The sequence below is a fragment of the Notamacropus eugenii genome, chromosome 2 (genome assembly GCF_028372415.1).
Source record: "Notamacropus eugenii isolate mMacEug1 chromosome 2, mMacEug1.pri_v2, whole genome shotgun sequence".
In the NCBI taxonomy this organism is placed as follows: domain Eukaryota; kingdom Metazoa; phylum Chordata; class Mammalia; order Diprotodontia; family Macropodidae; genus Notamacropus; species Notamacropus eugenii.
This window is the reverse complement of record NC_092873.1, coordinates 252,360,329-252,376,217: the sequence shown is the minus strand read 5'-3', so window position 1 is coordinate 252,376,217 and position 15,889 is coordinate 252,360,329. Positions and strand designations below refer to the sequence as shown.

The following is a 15,889-nucleotide window of genomic DNA, read 5'->3' as shown; positions in this document are numbered from 1 at the left end:
AGCCACTGGAGTTCATCAAAGGTAGGGGAGGAGGGAGAGGTGACATGATCAGACCTGTGCTTTAGTGATATCAATTTGATATCTGAGTGGAAGACAGTCTGGAGTGAGAGAGATTTGAGTCAGGGAAGCCAACAAGCAGTCCACTCAGTCTAGGTGAGAGATGATGAGGGCTTGAACTAGTGTCAGCATCAGAGGAAAGGGGGTATATGTGAGAAATACTGTGAAGGTAAAATCAACATAACTTGACAATAGTTTGAATATGGAGAAATGAGAAAAAGTGACAAATCAAGGATGACACCATAGTTGTGAGTCTCAGTGAATGAAGGATAGTGGAGACCTCAAAAGTAATAGGAAAATTAGAAAGAGAGGAATATTTGAGGGAAAAGATAAGCTCAGTTTGGGACATATTTAGTTTAAGTTGTCTACAGGACTCTCAGTTTGAGATGTCTAATAGGTAGCTGGAGAAGAGAGTTTGGAGGTCAGGAGAGAGGTTAAGGCTGGACAAATAAATCTGAGGATCATCTTCACAGAATAATAATTGAAATCGTACGTGTGTGTGTGTGTGTGTGTGTGTGTGTGTGTGTTCGTCCTTCATTGCAGAAGAAGACCATGCCATCAGAGAAATGATGACATGACTTGCACTTAACTTTGTTTTGAATGAAGGAGGACTGTGTAGGTCACCAGCCACACTTCTCCTCCAGAGCCATCTGAATCCAGTGACCAGATATTCATCAGGATGACAGGAGATGACCCAAGAGGAGGCAATTGGGGGTAAGTGACTTGCCCAAGGTCACACAGCTAGTGAGTGTCAAGTGTCTGAGGTGAGATTTGAACTCAGGTCCTCCTGACTCCTGCATTGGTGCTCTATCCACTGCACCCCCTGGCTGCAGAATTGAATCCGTGAGACAGAATAGAGGGAGAAGAGGACGTTGGGAGAGCGGGGGTCACAAAAACAAAAGAGACTGAGAAGGAAAGGTCAGGAAGTTAGGAGAAAGCTAGAAGAGAGAGGTGTAGAAAAAACGAAAAGAGAAGAGAGAATCGAAAAGAGGGGAATTGCGAGAAGAGGTCAAGAAGAATGAGGATTGAGAAAAGGCCATTGGATCTGATAATTCACAGACCACTGGTAACTTAAGAGAGGGGGCAGTTTCTGTATTCAGACTATTTTAAGAAATGCCATACTGAAGAAATTTCATTGGCAAGCCATGCTTCCTAAGCAAGCCTTTGTCAAGGATGGGGCAACATCTTGTGTCTCCTTTCCTTTGGTACAGTGAGATCTCGATAGGCAGCTGTCATCTTCCCCGCTGCCCCTATCCACACCAGTGCACCTGAGCAGTGGGAGAGCAACTATCGGATATTTGTAGGGGCAATAGTGGTGATAGAAGAGACAGGGACAGAGAGTAGAAAAAGGGAACAGTCAGGGAGATAAAGGGAAAGAGAGACAGAGACACAGTGAGACACAGAGACATAGTGGGGGAGAGGGAGAGAGAGAGAGAGAGAGAGAGAGAGAGAGAGAGAGGGAAAGAAAGAAAAGAGGGAGAGAGAAAGGGAGAGGAGCGAGGAGGAAAGAAAGAGAGAGGGGGGAGGAAGATCACATTGAAAGAAAAAGGCTACTTGGCATTGATTAGATATACTAAGCAGAGGAGAAAGCTTGAGGTCAGGTCGCATTACAGGGATGGGACACTCTGGCCTCCAAGATAAGAGAAGATGAATGGCATGACTGCTTCAGCCATGAGTTTCTTTCTGTAGAAGTCAAATTCATAATAATGTATCACCCTGGCACACAGTTGCTCTCCACCAGCTCCTCTACTATTAAACAATAATCTTCTGCCTAGCTACAAGGCCGAAGAACTACTTTTTGCCCTGTCATTCTGCTGCTCATATCCTGTCCTAGCAGACATTCTGCTGAATGGCTTCCATGTTTGCATTAATAGTCCACTCTCCCCTCTCACTGAACTTGCGTAATGAGGGTTTTTTTTAATTTGCTTTTGTTTTGCTTAAAAGTCCCTGGGAACACTGAGGTATAGACACCTCAATATTCAGGGCCTGTTTCTGACCACCTAGGGTTTCAGTATGAGAGGTAGCACAGTGAGGGGAATCAAAGTCCTGCCTGTGAGTCAGTAAGACCAGGGCTCAAATCCTTCCTCTGACCCATATGGGCTGTATGAGATCCTGGGCAAATTGTTTAACCTCAACATCTAGTTCTTCAAAAAACACACTGAGTATGGCAATGCTAGCACTTAATCTACTAATAACTGATTAGAACAATTCCTAATAATTCCTTAGGGGTCAAAACAAACTAGCTAAGATCAATATTGTTTTTCAATTAAATACAATATTTTTCAAATAAAAACAAAATACAGTAATTGTCCTAAGTTTTGAGTGGACCACAGCCACAGTTACCAGTGGTTATCTCAATGGATTACCTCTCTAAATTTTTTTGTTCTCCAATAAGTAGCAATTTAGTGAAGGTTAGAAGTAGTCTTTTCCACTGGAAAAAAAAGACCTTTTAAATAACATATTACTGATGTAATGGAAAGAGTTAAAATGCCCATGTCTGAGGCTCAACGCTGTCATTTACCCGCTCTTTGATACTGGGCAAAATGACTTACCCTTTTAAGATCTCAGTCTCTACATGTGGAAAAATAAAAATAATAATCCTCACCACCACTCATAATGAAAAATTCTATGCAAAGTATACTATTTTTCACTTTTTTTTGCACAAAATGACTAATATGATAATGTTTTACGTGATTGCACAAATATAACCTATATTATATTGCTTACTATCTCAGGTTGGGGGGCAGGGCAGAGAAGGAGAGATAGAATTTGAAACTCAAAACTTAAAAAAAAAACAATGAATGTTTAAATTGTTTTTACATGTAATTGGGGAAAAATGAAATATTATTTTAAAAAATCCTCCCCACCTTGTAGCATTGTCAAGAGTAATGTGCTTTGTAAATTAAAAAAAATTATAGAAAAATGAGCTACTAGTATCAAAAGTGATCTCAGTTTCCTGCTTTATTATATATACTTGAACTAAGAAGTCACAAAATGTCACAACTGCAAAATATTAGTGAAATCATTCCCATTGCACATGTTAGCCAGAAGAGGTCGCTAACTCAATAATGTAGTCAGGATGTCTAAAGTCTAACATTTTGCATTTCAGTTACAGAATGCACTTTATTAGTTATTTGGGGGATTTCCAACTAAATGGGCCAATGTTTTTGGATCCTCTACACCATGTAAATAATAATTTCAAATCAGTAAAATGAGTTGAAATATGAACTTGCAAAAAATAAAATTGAGTGTTGAAAGAATTTCAATGTATGCAGCATTTCAACTGAATTTAATTAGCATTTATTAAGGCTGTGGTAGGTAAAAAGGATACAAAGCCCAAGATGAAAACTAGTCCTTGTTCTCAAGGACTTTATATTTTACTGAGGTTTGCAACATGTAAACAGACCATTGATTATAGGATAATTTGAGGAAGAGGGGCAGCTAGAGAGCCTGAAGTCAGAAAGACTCATTTTCCTGTGTTCGAATCTGGCCTCAGGCACTTACTAGCTATGTGACCCTAGTCAAATCACTTAATCCTGTTTGCCTCAGTTCTTCATCTGTAAAATGAGCTGGAGAAGGAAATGATAAACCACTCCAGTATCTTTGCCAAGAAAACCCCAAATGGAGTCAGGAAGATTCAGCATGACTGAAACATGACCACAACAATTTGAGGAAGAAGTCAGTGCTAAGAGCCCTCATCAGCAATGATAAAGTTTGTTCATTGGTTTTTTCCTCTAGTTTGTCTTTTAAAATTGTTATTAGAAAAGGTGTCAAAATAAACAGTTTCAGCTGACGCTAAGCACCCAAAGCACTCAAAAGACCGATTGATTGAGAGAAGACATGTGGGACATGTAATATCCTAGAAAAACAGGAAAAGAAGATTTTAAGACCTCTTGAAGAGGCCTATGGAGAACCTGCAAATACTAAAATAAGGTGGGGACCTTTTGAGTTTGTTTTCTCTTCTTGATATCTTGATAGCATATGAAATGGAACGCTCACATTTACTCCGAGGGCAGTGTTGGGGGTGTTGCTTTTTTGTTGTTGTTTTTTGACTTGGCTGTATTTTCCCCATCTTTTATTCATTCTCACTGGCTCTGGTGGCACACATGACCTTCTCCATGCCCAGAGACAAGAACTTCCAAGAGTAAGGAGGAAACTTTCCAGCTTTTCCCCCCTGAAGTAAGCCCTCAAGATAACTTAGAGGAAATCTTAAGCAACCATGGCAAAGAAAGAGCTACAGAAAATTTGGTTAAAAATAAAAGTCTTTCAGACCTGGAGGTTCTTTGAACTCAATGGTTATGGTTACTGGACTTCTAGAAAATAGCTCCGTTTATGACAATCCTGGTGATTATACTTTTTAATGGAGAATTCATTAAGAGGTCAAAACTGAAAGTTCCTTTAATGGCCTACAAGTTTCTTGTTTAGAAAGTTAAACATAAGACTGGCAGCAAGTAGCTATGAAAAACAGAACTTGGAAATATCTTCTTCTTTCAGAGGTTTACACTTGACTCCGTGCCAGTTTCATTTTGGGCTCATCTGGGCAACTCAGGCCAGAAACTATCTCTGTTAGAGATATCTCTATTATCTCTGTCTCCAAGAGAACTTAGCAATAAATCTCATGCTGACATTTCTTTTCCTGAAAGAGGCTACACAAGATGAAAATTTTCTTTTGCTGGAAAATTTGTATTCATGTGTATTATCCAGCGAACCAACCCCCGTGGAGAAGGGGCCTACCATCCTTACCACCAACAACAACAATGACTGCCACTAGCAGATAAGGCTAAAAACCTTAGGAACTATAGCTCTAGCCCAGGCCACCAGCCTTCCTTCCAACCTGCTCCCCTCTCAGCCGTCATCCAAAGAAGCAACCCTTATGGAGATGAAACCTTGACAACTCGCCCTACAGGTGTTAGAGGCCCCACCTCTTCAGCAGCTGCAGCTACTACAGACCTAGAAAATTCATCACCAAAGTCCTTAGCACTCTCCACCCCAGAAACAGATTTGTCATAAACCGAGCTATTTCTCCAAAGTCATCCAATGAGTAAATATCAGAGCCCTGTGGATCAGCTCCCTTTCCATCTTACCACAGAACAAAATTGGAATTCATTAGAATCAATGAATTTTTAATTGTAGGGAACAACTGTTTATTAAACACCTACTATGTGCCAGGCACTGTGTGAAGTGCTTCACATGCATTATTTCATTTGATCCTCATAGCAATCCTGGGAATTGTACAGTTGAGGAAAATTGAGGCAGATAGATTAAGTGATCTGACCAGGGTCGAAGAGCTAGTGTTTGAGGCCAGCTTGGAACTCAAGTCAGGATTTCCTGATGCTAGGACCAGTTTTGTATGCACTGAGTCATCTAGCTACCTCCAACAGCCAAATAAATGGAGGGATTGGTTTTTGTTTCTAACCCAAATCTTCAGTTTTTCTTAAGATAGTTATATATCTTGAACTGTTCCACTCCCTCTAAATGAGAAGCGTCCTGAACACTTTGGTTTCCTGTTCTGATGTCTCTTATCAGAAGTCACTGCTACAGATATTACCGCTATCAGTAAATGTGCTCGAGATCATCCTTGATGAAGGAAGGCTGGTTAAACTGTGTCATTTTGATGGAAATGTATGCAAGTGTTCTCCTGTCCATTTAGGTCTGCCCTTAACTCATTGTTCATATCCTCTAACCAAACACCTTTACAAGCCCACGGACAATCCGTGACCTGGAGTGTCAGGTACGGGCAAAGTTGGCCAGTTCAACTTACCTACTATGATCAAGGCAATGATCCAAGACAGTTCCAAAGGACCCATGATGACAAATGCTATCCTCCTCCAGTGAGAGAAATGTTGAATCCTGAGTGCAGATTGAAGCACACTTTTCACTTTATTTTTCATGTGTGTACATATGTGTGTGTGAGCGTTTTCTTTTGCAACATGGCTAATACGGAAATGTGTTTTGCATAACTTGACATATCTATTGATATGTTGCTTGCCTTCACAAAGGGTGGGAAAGAGGCTTAAGGGAGAGAATTTAGAACTCAAATTTATTTTAAAAATATTTTTATAAATGTAATTTGGAAATATTTTATGAAATAAAGTATATTTAATAAATTAATTTTTTAAAGTAGACTTTATAAGAAAAGCACAGTACACAAAGCAAACCAACACATATATCCATCCATATCCATAGTCCTTATGAATTCATACCTAGCATTTTATCTTATTATTCCATTGAATAGAACAGGCACTCAGAAGAGCTAGGTTTGAATTCCAACTTTGTTCTGTGGTAAGATGGAAAGGGAGCTGATCCACAGGGCTCTGATATTTACTCATTGGATGACTTTGGAGAAATAGTTAATTTATTTCTCCAACTCTCAATTTCTTCATCCATAAAATGGGGATAAAGTTGTGTGGACCAAATGAAATTTTGATACACACATATATGTATATATATTATATAAAACATTTTGCAAACCTATTATTCTTATTTTTTGAATAAGTGACTCACAATTTTTCATGTCTACTGTAGTCACTCAACAAACATTTGATGAACAATTATACTTTATGAGTTCATGAGGGGATACTGAGATGAATAAGATCCACTACCTGTCCTCAAGAAGCTTACAATGCAACAGGAAAGACATACATTTATGTATATGTATATGTGTGTGCGCATGTGTCTGTATACATATATACATACATATACATATATATATAATTACAACAAAAGGCTGTATTTGAAAGGAAACAACATGGAGCAGTTAGACTTAGAGTCAGAAATTGTGCTGTTCAGTCATCTCCATTTGGGGTTTTCTCAGCAAAGATACTAGAGTGGCTTGTCATTCCCTTCTCCAGCTCATTTTACAGATGAGGAAACTGAGGCAAACAGGGTTAAGTGACTTGCCCATGGTCACACAGTTAGTGAGTATCTGACACCATATTTGAACTCAGGTCTTCCAGACCCTAGGCCCAACACTCTCTCTACTGTATCACCTAGTTGCCCTATGGAGTCAGAAGACCTGCATTCAAATCCTAGCTCTGCCATTTACAACCTGAAAGAAGAAATTAAATAAAACAAAGTTGTGGAGGCAGGAAAGCCCATTGTGTGTGAGATGTGAGCCACTCAGCTTGCCTTGAACACTGTGTATGACATGCCAACCATTGTAAAGGCTTTAAATTCTAAATCTCTTCATCTCCTCCTTATTTAAAAAATATTATTATACAGCTTTATTTTGATAAAAACTAAAAATTATGGCACTTACTTTCAGCTGGAAATTTCTTGGCTCGTTCCTCAAAGAACCACTCTCCAGTTTTTATTTTTATATCTCTGAAAAACAAGTGAAAAGGCAAACCTCAGGGAAAAGAGATGTGAAAAGTATAAATGGAATCCTGTTCTGCCTCCTGCCCAGAGAATCCCAGATGAGGGAAACAAGGCACAGGGAGGTTAGCTCGCACAGTGATAGACAACCTAGGTCTCTCCTGACTCCTTGTGTAGTGTTCATTTCTCCTATACTGTGCTATCTCTTGATTAATTTAACCAATATATATATTATTACTAGCTGATGATTATTAATTAATCTGTGCATATTATCAGAAGTTAGGCTGGCTGAGCAAAGTAATCGAAGTACCACATCCTACCTGTAAGTAAGGCTATGCTCTGGTACCTTAGCCATGTAAGAACCCATTTTGATTGACTCAAATGAAGAGAAGGCATTCCAACCAAGTGTGAAAAGCAGGGCACAATCTGACTTGGGCCTTAGATTTTGGGAGACCAAGTCCACACAGGGTTCAGAGAAAAGGTAGGTAGCATCCCATGGATTAAAATACCATAGAAAATGCAAGTCAGACCAGGAAACATGTAGAGTTGCCCCATGTCTGAAGATACAAAGAGAAACAATTTTAATGAGAAAGAATAAAAAGGGAGTCATTTTTTAAAAAAAATAAAAAGATGGGGCTGCACAGGAGACTTCCCAAACAATTTAGATAAGAAAAACATGCACAGAATTTGGGTACAAAGGTAAGAAACAGGATGAATACAAAAATGCAAAAAGCCCCTGTGGGGACAGTGTCATTAATACTTCAGCTTAGACTGGGCAGAAGCTAGTAAGGAATGCTGAGCTCAACAAAATATTCTTTCAATTTTTGCACTTTTTTTTAAGTTATACTGAGGATCAAAGAAGGAATATAGGACCACTGATGAAGATGGATGGGAAAATTATAAGCAATAATGCAGGCAAAGGTAGAACTGCCCCATTTTTATTTGGCTCCTGTTGCCTCTACCGAGGAGATGGATTTTTGGCTCAAAAGGAGGAGGCCAACCAACAGTGGCTAAAAGAAAGTTGATACACAAGAAAAGAGAGAAGCTGCCAATAGAACAGAACACCTTGTAGCCTGCAATGAACTCAGGTCGCCTGGCCATTAAGATGCAGCCCAGAGTCAGAAATGAAGGCGGCCGGTGGGAGGGAGTGCTGAGCTGCTGCTAGGGATCTCGGAAAGACTGTGGAGAACAGAGCGGCCACAGCAAAAGAGAATAGCAAAGGTTGTCCCAGTTTTCAAATGGGGAGGGGGGGAGACACGGAATCTGTGCCAGTAAGCTTGGCTTTAATTTCTGAGAAAATTCTAGAACATGCAGCACCATACTCCCTAGTGTGGCCACAATGGCACTAAAATGCAATTGGAAAATAATTAACAAAATAAACAAAAATACAATAGAACACAGATAACATTACATTTTAAAACTAAGTCAATAGGAGACCCACAGGGATCCTTATGTATAGATTAGTGGCCCCATTTTTATTTGAGCTTGACATCCTTGGTTCAAGGGATAGTTAATAAACACCTAGAAACGGATGTAGTGATTACAAATGTGTTCATCAAGAACAGGTAATGGTAGACTTTACATGGAGTTACTAGCCTAGTAGACAAGGATTCCTTGCTAGGGATATATTTTTACCTAGATTTTAGCAAAGTGTTTGATAAAGCCCATCACATTATTCTTGTGTACAAACTAGAGATGTACAGGATAGAGGGTGCCATTAGGTGGATTCAGAGCTGCCTATATTGCTAGACCAAAAAGAGCTGTCATTAAACCATCTGATATTTATTTGAAAGGAGGCTCCAGTGAGCAAGGGAGCCACTTGCCCATCAGTTCCATCATACTCAGAAGTACACTTGGTGGGGAGTATGCTTTAAGTTTGAGTAGACTCTCCCTGGGAATCAGGTGTCAAAGAGGTCTGTGTTTGGCTTGGTGGAAATATTTTTGTTGATATCACTATAGTATTATGAAAAGAGCGCTGGATTTGGAGGCAGAGAAATGAGGATTGAAATCCTGCTTTCTTCATTTATAATGTATATTACCTTGGGCAAGTCATATAACTTCTCTGGGCCTCAGTTTTCTTCATTTGTAAAAATATGGTTGGATTAGAGAATCCCTTCCAGATCTAAATCTATAATTCTATGACTTGAATAAAGGGTAGGAAAGGGAATAAACATTTATAAGGCATCTACTATGTGCCAAATGCTTTTATAAATATTATCCCTTTTGATTTTCACAACAACCATGGAGAGTATGTGGTATTGTTATCCTCATTTTACAGTTGAAGAAACTGAGGCAAACAAAGGTTAAGTGACTTGCCCAGGCTCATACAGCTAGTAAGTATCTGAGGCTGGATTTGCACTCGAGTCTCCCTAACTCTAGGCAAAGCAATCTATCTGCTGAATCACCAGCTGCCTCTAGGCAACTTATAAAATTTTTAGATGGGAGGTATGGTTAACATGTTGGATCAGGATTCATAGAGATCTTTGAGAGAAATTTAATGAGATTAAATTTTATCATTCAATAGGGATATATCTGAGTTAAAATCAAGTTTGTAGGTACCAAATGGAAGGAGGAATGTTTAGATAGCAGTTTCTCTGAAAAAGATCTGGGGGTTTAAGCAGACTTCAAGCACAATGTGAGTCAACAGTGTAATATGGTAACAAGAATCCAATCATAGTTTGTGTTAAAAGAGGCATCGTGTCAAGGACCAGGAAGGTATGCTTCTACAGTATTCAACCCCAGATAGACTTCATCTGGAGTGTTGTGTCCATGTCTGAACGCCGTATTTTAGAAGACAAATAGCTGAGTAGTGTACAACCAGGAGAGCGGAGCATCTTGACTTCATGCAAGTTGAGTATCTTTTCAAGGAATTGGGGATTTTTAATCTGGAGAAGATAAGAAGATAAGATTTAATCTGAAGAAGATAAGATTGATTGACACCAGTCAATCAATCAATAAGCACTTATTAAGCACCTATTAGTAGGTGCACTGAGGAGTTAAAGACAAACAAGATAGCTCTCTTCAAGGTTTTTAAAGACTTTCAGGTGAAAGAGGGACTAGATTTATTCTGCTTGTTTCCATTAGACAAAACTAGGAGCAATGTGTGAAAATCTCAAAGGATGTAAATTTAAGTTTGCTGGATAGAAAAAAAACCCATCCTCACAATGAAAACTGTCTAAAAGAAAAAGTGGACCAGGTTGGAAGCATTTACACAGTACCTGGCATATATCATAGGCACTTGATAAATACTTATTCTCTTCCCCCTTCCCTTCCTCTGGTGCCTTTGCTGGAGTCTTTCAAGCAAAGGGTGGGCAGATATATTGTAGGGGGAATAATTTTTTAGATATGAGTTGGATTCTCTGAGGTCCCTTCCAATTCTGAGATGTCATGACTTTTCTGACATGTATACAAGTCACATTATATTTATTTAAATATTGATTTGTAGCTTTTTATTAGTTGTTTCAAATGTGTACATTCTGTTGATCAAAACTATTTTATAAACTCTTCTGAGGGCAGGAATCATTTATTCTATTTCTCTTGTGTTCACACAGTAGGTACTCAATATTTGCTTATTACTAAAACTTTAGATTCATCTATTGTTAATTTCCATATGATATCCTCTTAATAAGTTTTTGTTGAATTGGACCAAACTGAATTTCTCTTTTGGCTTTCTGGAGACACCATAAAATATTCAGCTATCTAGAACCTCAGTAAGATCAGACTAACAATACCTCTAGAAGTGATACAACAAACATTTTTCTAAGTGCCTGCTACCTTCAAAGCCCCAGGAATAATAAAAAATCAACATAACTCACATTTACAAAGCACTTTGAAGTTTGGAAATTGCCTTCTCCACAACAACCGTGTGATGTAGGTGATTCAGAAACAAATGCAAAAGCAAAACAGGTTCTGTTCTGTGGAAGTCGGCATTCCAGGCTATGAGGTCCCAGTACTTAAGGTATGTACAATACTCTCTCTAGGTTAGCCTGCTTCTGTAAATTCATGGTGCAAGGGCCCTTTCCTCACTGCTTTGGAGCAAGCACAATCCTGGCTTACTTTGAGATAATGAAAAGTCTTTTAATTGACTGCTGAGGCAGAACTGATGTGCATACAACAACTTGAACAGATGAATTTCCTTCCTTTTTCGTGGTGGCTCTTAAGTCCTGTGGATCTCTGGTTGGAGGAGGGGCCTCTGGCCTTCTGTCTCTCACCCAGCTGCCATATGGCTCTAAACCCATGGCTCCAATGCTTCTCTTGTCTTATAGTGTTTATTCTTTTCTCATCATGGAAAAATGAGCATCAGAGATAGAAGAGACCAGTTTACAACCTTATGAGCCTCAAAAAATTGAGAGAACCATCAGAAGTCTACCAGCTAGAGTTGATAACTGAGTCTTCTGGTAGTTTCATCATTCAAGCTTGGCTAGGAGACTGAGAAACAACCAGTTTACCCACTTGACACAGCCCACTGAGGAGCCAATTCAGCTGATCAAGGGAGCCACTTATCCTTTAGCTACATCCCACCCAGAAATGAACATGTTGGGGAGAATGTTTTACAGGGGCCTCTTTAAGTTTTAGTTGACTGTCCATAGTCCTGAGTGGGTATATAGAGAAGTAGGAGATACTGCTGTACTTTCGTCCTTGCTTTACCTCTCAGTAAACATCCCTTTGTAAAAGCTAATTGATATCAGTTGGATAATTAATACTGGGGAGAGATTAACTGACCAATTGATATTGGTAGGGGAATATCCCCAACCCCTTAGTCTTACTCCTAAACCCCCTAAGAGAAGAAATAGTGATCACAGTCTAGGAACTTTTCCTACCCTTGTGAGTGGAATTGGGAGAATGAGCCCACAGTCTGTACTAGAGTAACAAGGAGTAACACAGAGTTATAATGATAGTAGTGGTGGTAGTAGAAGTAGTGAGAACAGTAGCATCAAGAGTGGTAGCAGCAGAAGCAGCTAATATTTACGTAGCTCTTTAAAATTTCCAAAATGCTTTACAAACATGCCATTTGATCCTCACAACAATCCTGTGAGTTAACTATTATTATGACTATTTTACAAATGGGGAAACTGAGTCTCTAAGAAAGGTTAGGTGACTTGACTAGAGTCACTAGCTAAAGAGGAATTTAAACTCAGGTCTTCCTGACTCCAAATCCAGAGTTCTATCTAGTGCTCCAAAAATAAGACAGAGTTTTTGTAGAAAACATATGTGGAGAGCTTTAAATGCTAGGATGAAAAAATTTATGTTTTATCCTAACCACCAAAGGTTTTTGTACACGGGAGCAATGTGGTTAGAACTGTAGTTTAGGACAGACAGATTGAAGGGGAAAGAGAAAAGAAAATGTTAAATGTGTGGGTTGGTTATTGAAATTGGCAATAGGTGATAACGAAGATGCCTGTGCTGGAGTGATACCAGTGGAAATATAAAGGAAGGAGAGCTGTGAGACATTGTAAATGTGCCTTGATAACAGCTGGTAACTGCCGAGTATGAGATTAGAGAGAGGAATGATGCTAATGCACAAATATCAGTGTGTGCATGTGTGTGCAAGTGTGTATATGTATATATGTGTGTGTGTATATAATGTGTAGTTATATCTATATATATGTTCATGTGTATGTGTATTGTGCAAAAATATAATATGGGTATATACGTATATGTGTGTATAAAAATAGTATATGTATATATTAATATATAGATATAACGTACATCATATATTATATTATGTATAAAATATACATTATGAGAGAGAGCTTTTTGGTGTGTGGGGTAACACAATACAAAGGCTATTAATGTAAGTAATAATTTGCCAGTTTTCATCAGCCTGTCTGTCCACCACAAAGTCACACTAATATCGAACACACACACACACACACACACACATACAGAGCTTCTTTTCTACTCATCTGACACAAACTGTCAGAGTGTATTATGCATCAGTTGGCTGGTAACCATTCTCATTGCTGAGGAAAGGGTCCTTGGGAAATACTCATTGAGCATTTATAAGCTTCACAATACATTTTTAAGACAGTTCCTGCAGCCTGGAACTAAGTGTAAGGTTGGAAAAAGGGATTGGCTCAGCTCTGATCTATAGCATGCAAAGGGGTCAAATCATTTAAGAATTCTGGGACAACCGCAGGCTCCACACCACTCACATCTATCCCTTTCCCTCTACAAAGACCATTACTCTACTTCAGACCCTTACCACTTCTTACCTGGATTATGGCGATAACTCCTAATGGGTCTCCATGCCTCAGGTCTCTACCCTCTCCAGTCCAGCCTTTATTATTCTGTCTCCAAAATTATATGAAGAAAACATAGGTCTGAACATGTTGCTCCCATGCTCAATAAACTCTACAGGTTCCCTATTACCTCTAGAATAAAATAGTAACGATTCTGTTTGGCATTGAAAGCCTTTCACAAGCTGGTTCTAAAGTCTTTCTAGCTTTTTTACACATTAATGTAGGGTCCTGTCAGACTTGCCCTCATATGCGATATGCTGCTTCCTGACTCTGGGCATCTCTTTGGAACGCACTCCCTCCTATCCCTGCTTCCTTTCAAAGTTCAGCTTTCAAACTACCCTCTGAATAAGGCCTTTCTTGGTGCTTTAGCTGGTGCTGGTGGCTTCTCCCTCTTCACTCCCATAATTACCTTGCATTGATTGTGTCTGTATTTTGTTTCGACTTAATTGTGTCCTGAATAGAATGTCCTTCTTGAGGGCAGAGCCTGTTTCTTTTTCCTTTGTGACATGCCCAGAACCTGCCACAATATCAGGAAGGTAGTAGGTGCTTAATAAATGTTTGATTGATTTATAGAAACTGCTTCCAACAGGAAAGAAACTTGACTCTCTGTGATCTAAGCTAATATATTAATAAGGGGATATGAACCCATGCGTCCTTTTTTTCCTTTCTAGCACTTAAAGGAAGGAACTATGCCAAGAAAGTGTAACAGAGACTAATGGAGCAGTAAATACATTCTCATTTGAAGTACCCCTTTCTATTACTACTTTCTATCCCTAAGAATGTCTCTTTCATCCTAATAAACATGACATGTTTCATCAGAGTGAGAATAAAACCAGTGTACTGGACTGAGAAAACCTCCCTCTGATGAATGTACTGACTTTCATATTCAGACATGACACTTTGGCTCTGATTCAATATCTTTAATATATATGCTTTGCAGTTCTTTTTCTAATAGAAGCTGATCCATTCAGCCTCTTTCATCTATTCATCCTTGTGACCAATACATACATCTGTGAGACAGATGGTTGACAAAGAATAGGGATTTAGTCTATGGTTGGGGAAGAGCAAAGCTAAGTACCTTGACCAGGAATCAACCCCAAGATTTATAGCATTATGGAATTAAAAGGGACCTCTAACAGGCCGTCTAGTCCAATGTATACCTGTTCAAAAATCCCCTCTACAACACTGCCAAAAGGGACCACCTGGCCTCTGCCTGAAGATATCCAGCAAGGAGACAAAGCCTGCTTCCACCAGAGGCAACCCATTCCATTTTTGCACAGTTCGAATTGAATTTATTTTTATTATTAGCATGCTATAAATAACTGTGCAAACAAGACAGGTGCCTGATAAATACCACTTATTCATCCTCCTAAAGACATGAGTACCATGGGAAATGTAAGGGGTGAAGGTGTTGGGGAGAAAGAAAATCTGCCGTAGAGGAGGCACCTAATATGCTAATATGTTTCCTCTGATTCTTTAAATACAGGGTATCCTAAAAGTTTTAGAGCAGTCAGGTGATGCAGTGAATAAAATGCTGGGCCTAGAGTCAGGAAGACTCATCTCTGTGAGTTCAAATATGGCCTCAGACACTTACTAGCTGTGTGATCCTGGGCAAGTCACTTAACCCTGTTTGCCTTAGTTCCTCATCTGTAAAATGAGCTGGAGAAGGACACAGCAAACCATTCCAGCATCTTTGCTAAGAAAATCCAAAATGGGGCCACAAAGAGTCAGACATGATTGAAAAATGACTGAATGGCCGTAGCATCCCAAAAATCTTACTGCACTAAGACTTTGAGGACACACTGCATTTGGGAGTATTAGTGCAGCATTCAGGCCATCCACCTGTTATCCTTCATTGATCCTACAAGATACCATATCTTCTACTATATCTCCATTGCCCTTAGGGTAACCTGCAATTTAGACACTCCTAAGAAAGATCTTCCAAATGCCACTGCGACATAGCATCATTAGGATAACCTGAGAATTCAACCTTTGGACTTCAGTGGTATGAAGCAGATGGGGATCCTTAAAAATACTCTGGTTTCTCCAATACAATCCAACTCAGTCTTCTCCTTTTCAATCTTGACCCCAGCTAATCATCCACCTGCAGCACTTGCAATTAACACAATGTTACCTTGTAAAGAACATATACATACATATGTATATGTATATATATACACACACACACACATACATACACATATACACATATTTTGCAACACAAGAGAACAAGTCAGGCAAGCTTATCAGTACTCATTCTACCATTTAACATCCCT

General features: G+C 39.2%; 1 protein-coding gene across 2 annotated transcripts in view; it reads right to left on the bottom strand.

Moving 5' to 3' along the window:
• SYTL3 (synaptotagmin like 3) overlaps positions 1 to 15,889 on the bottom strand; it is an 81,252-nt gene that overhangs the window by 51,580 nt on the left and 13,783 nt on the right. The window contains exon 3 of one of the 2 annotated variants that reach the window (XM_072643817.1): positions 7,316 to 7,380. In XM_072643817.1, coding sequence (XP_072499918.1) covers positions 7,316 to 7,380 — 65 coding nt within the window. Of the gene's footprint in view, positions 1 to 5,818; positions 6,035 to 7,315; positions 7,381 to 15,889 lie in introns of those variants that run through there. The other variant, XM_072643818.1, reaches the window with a different exon arrangement.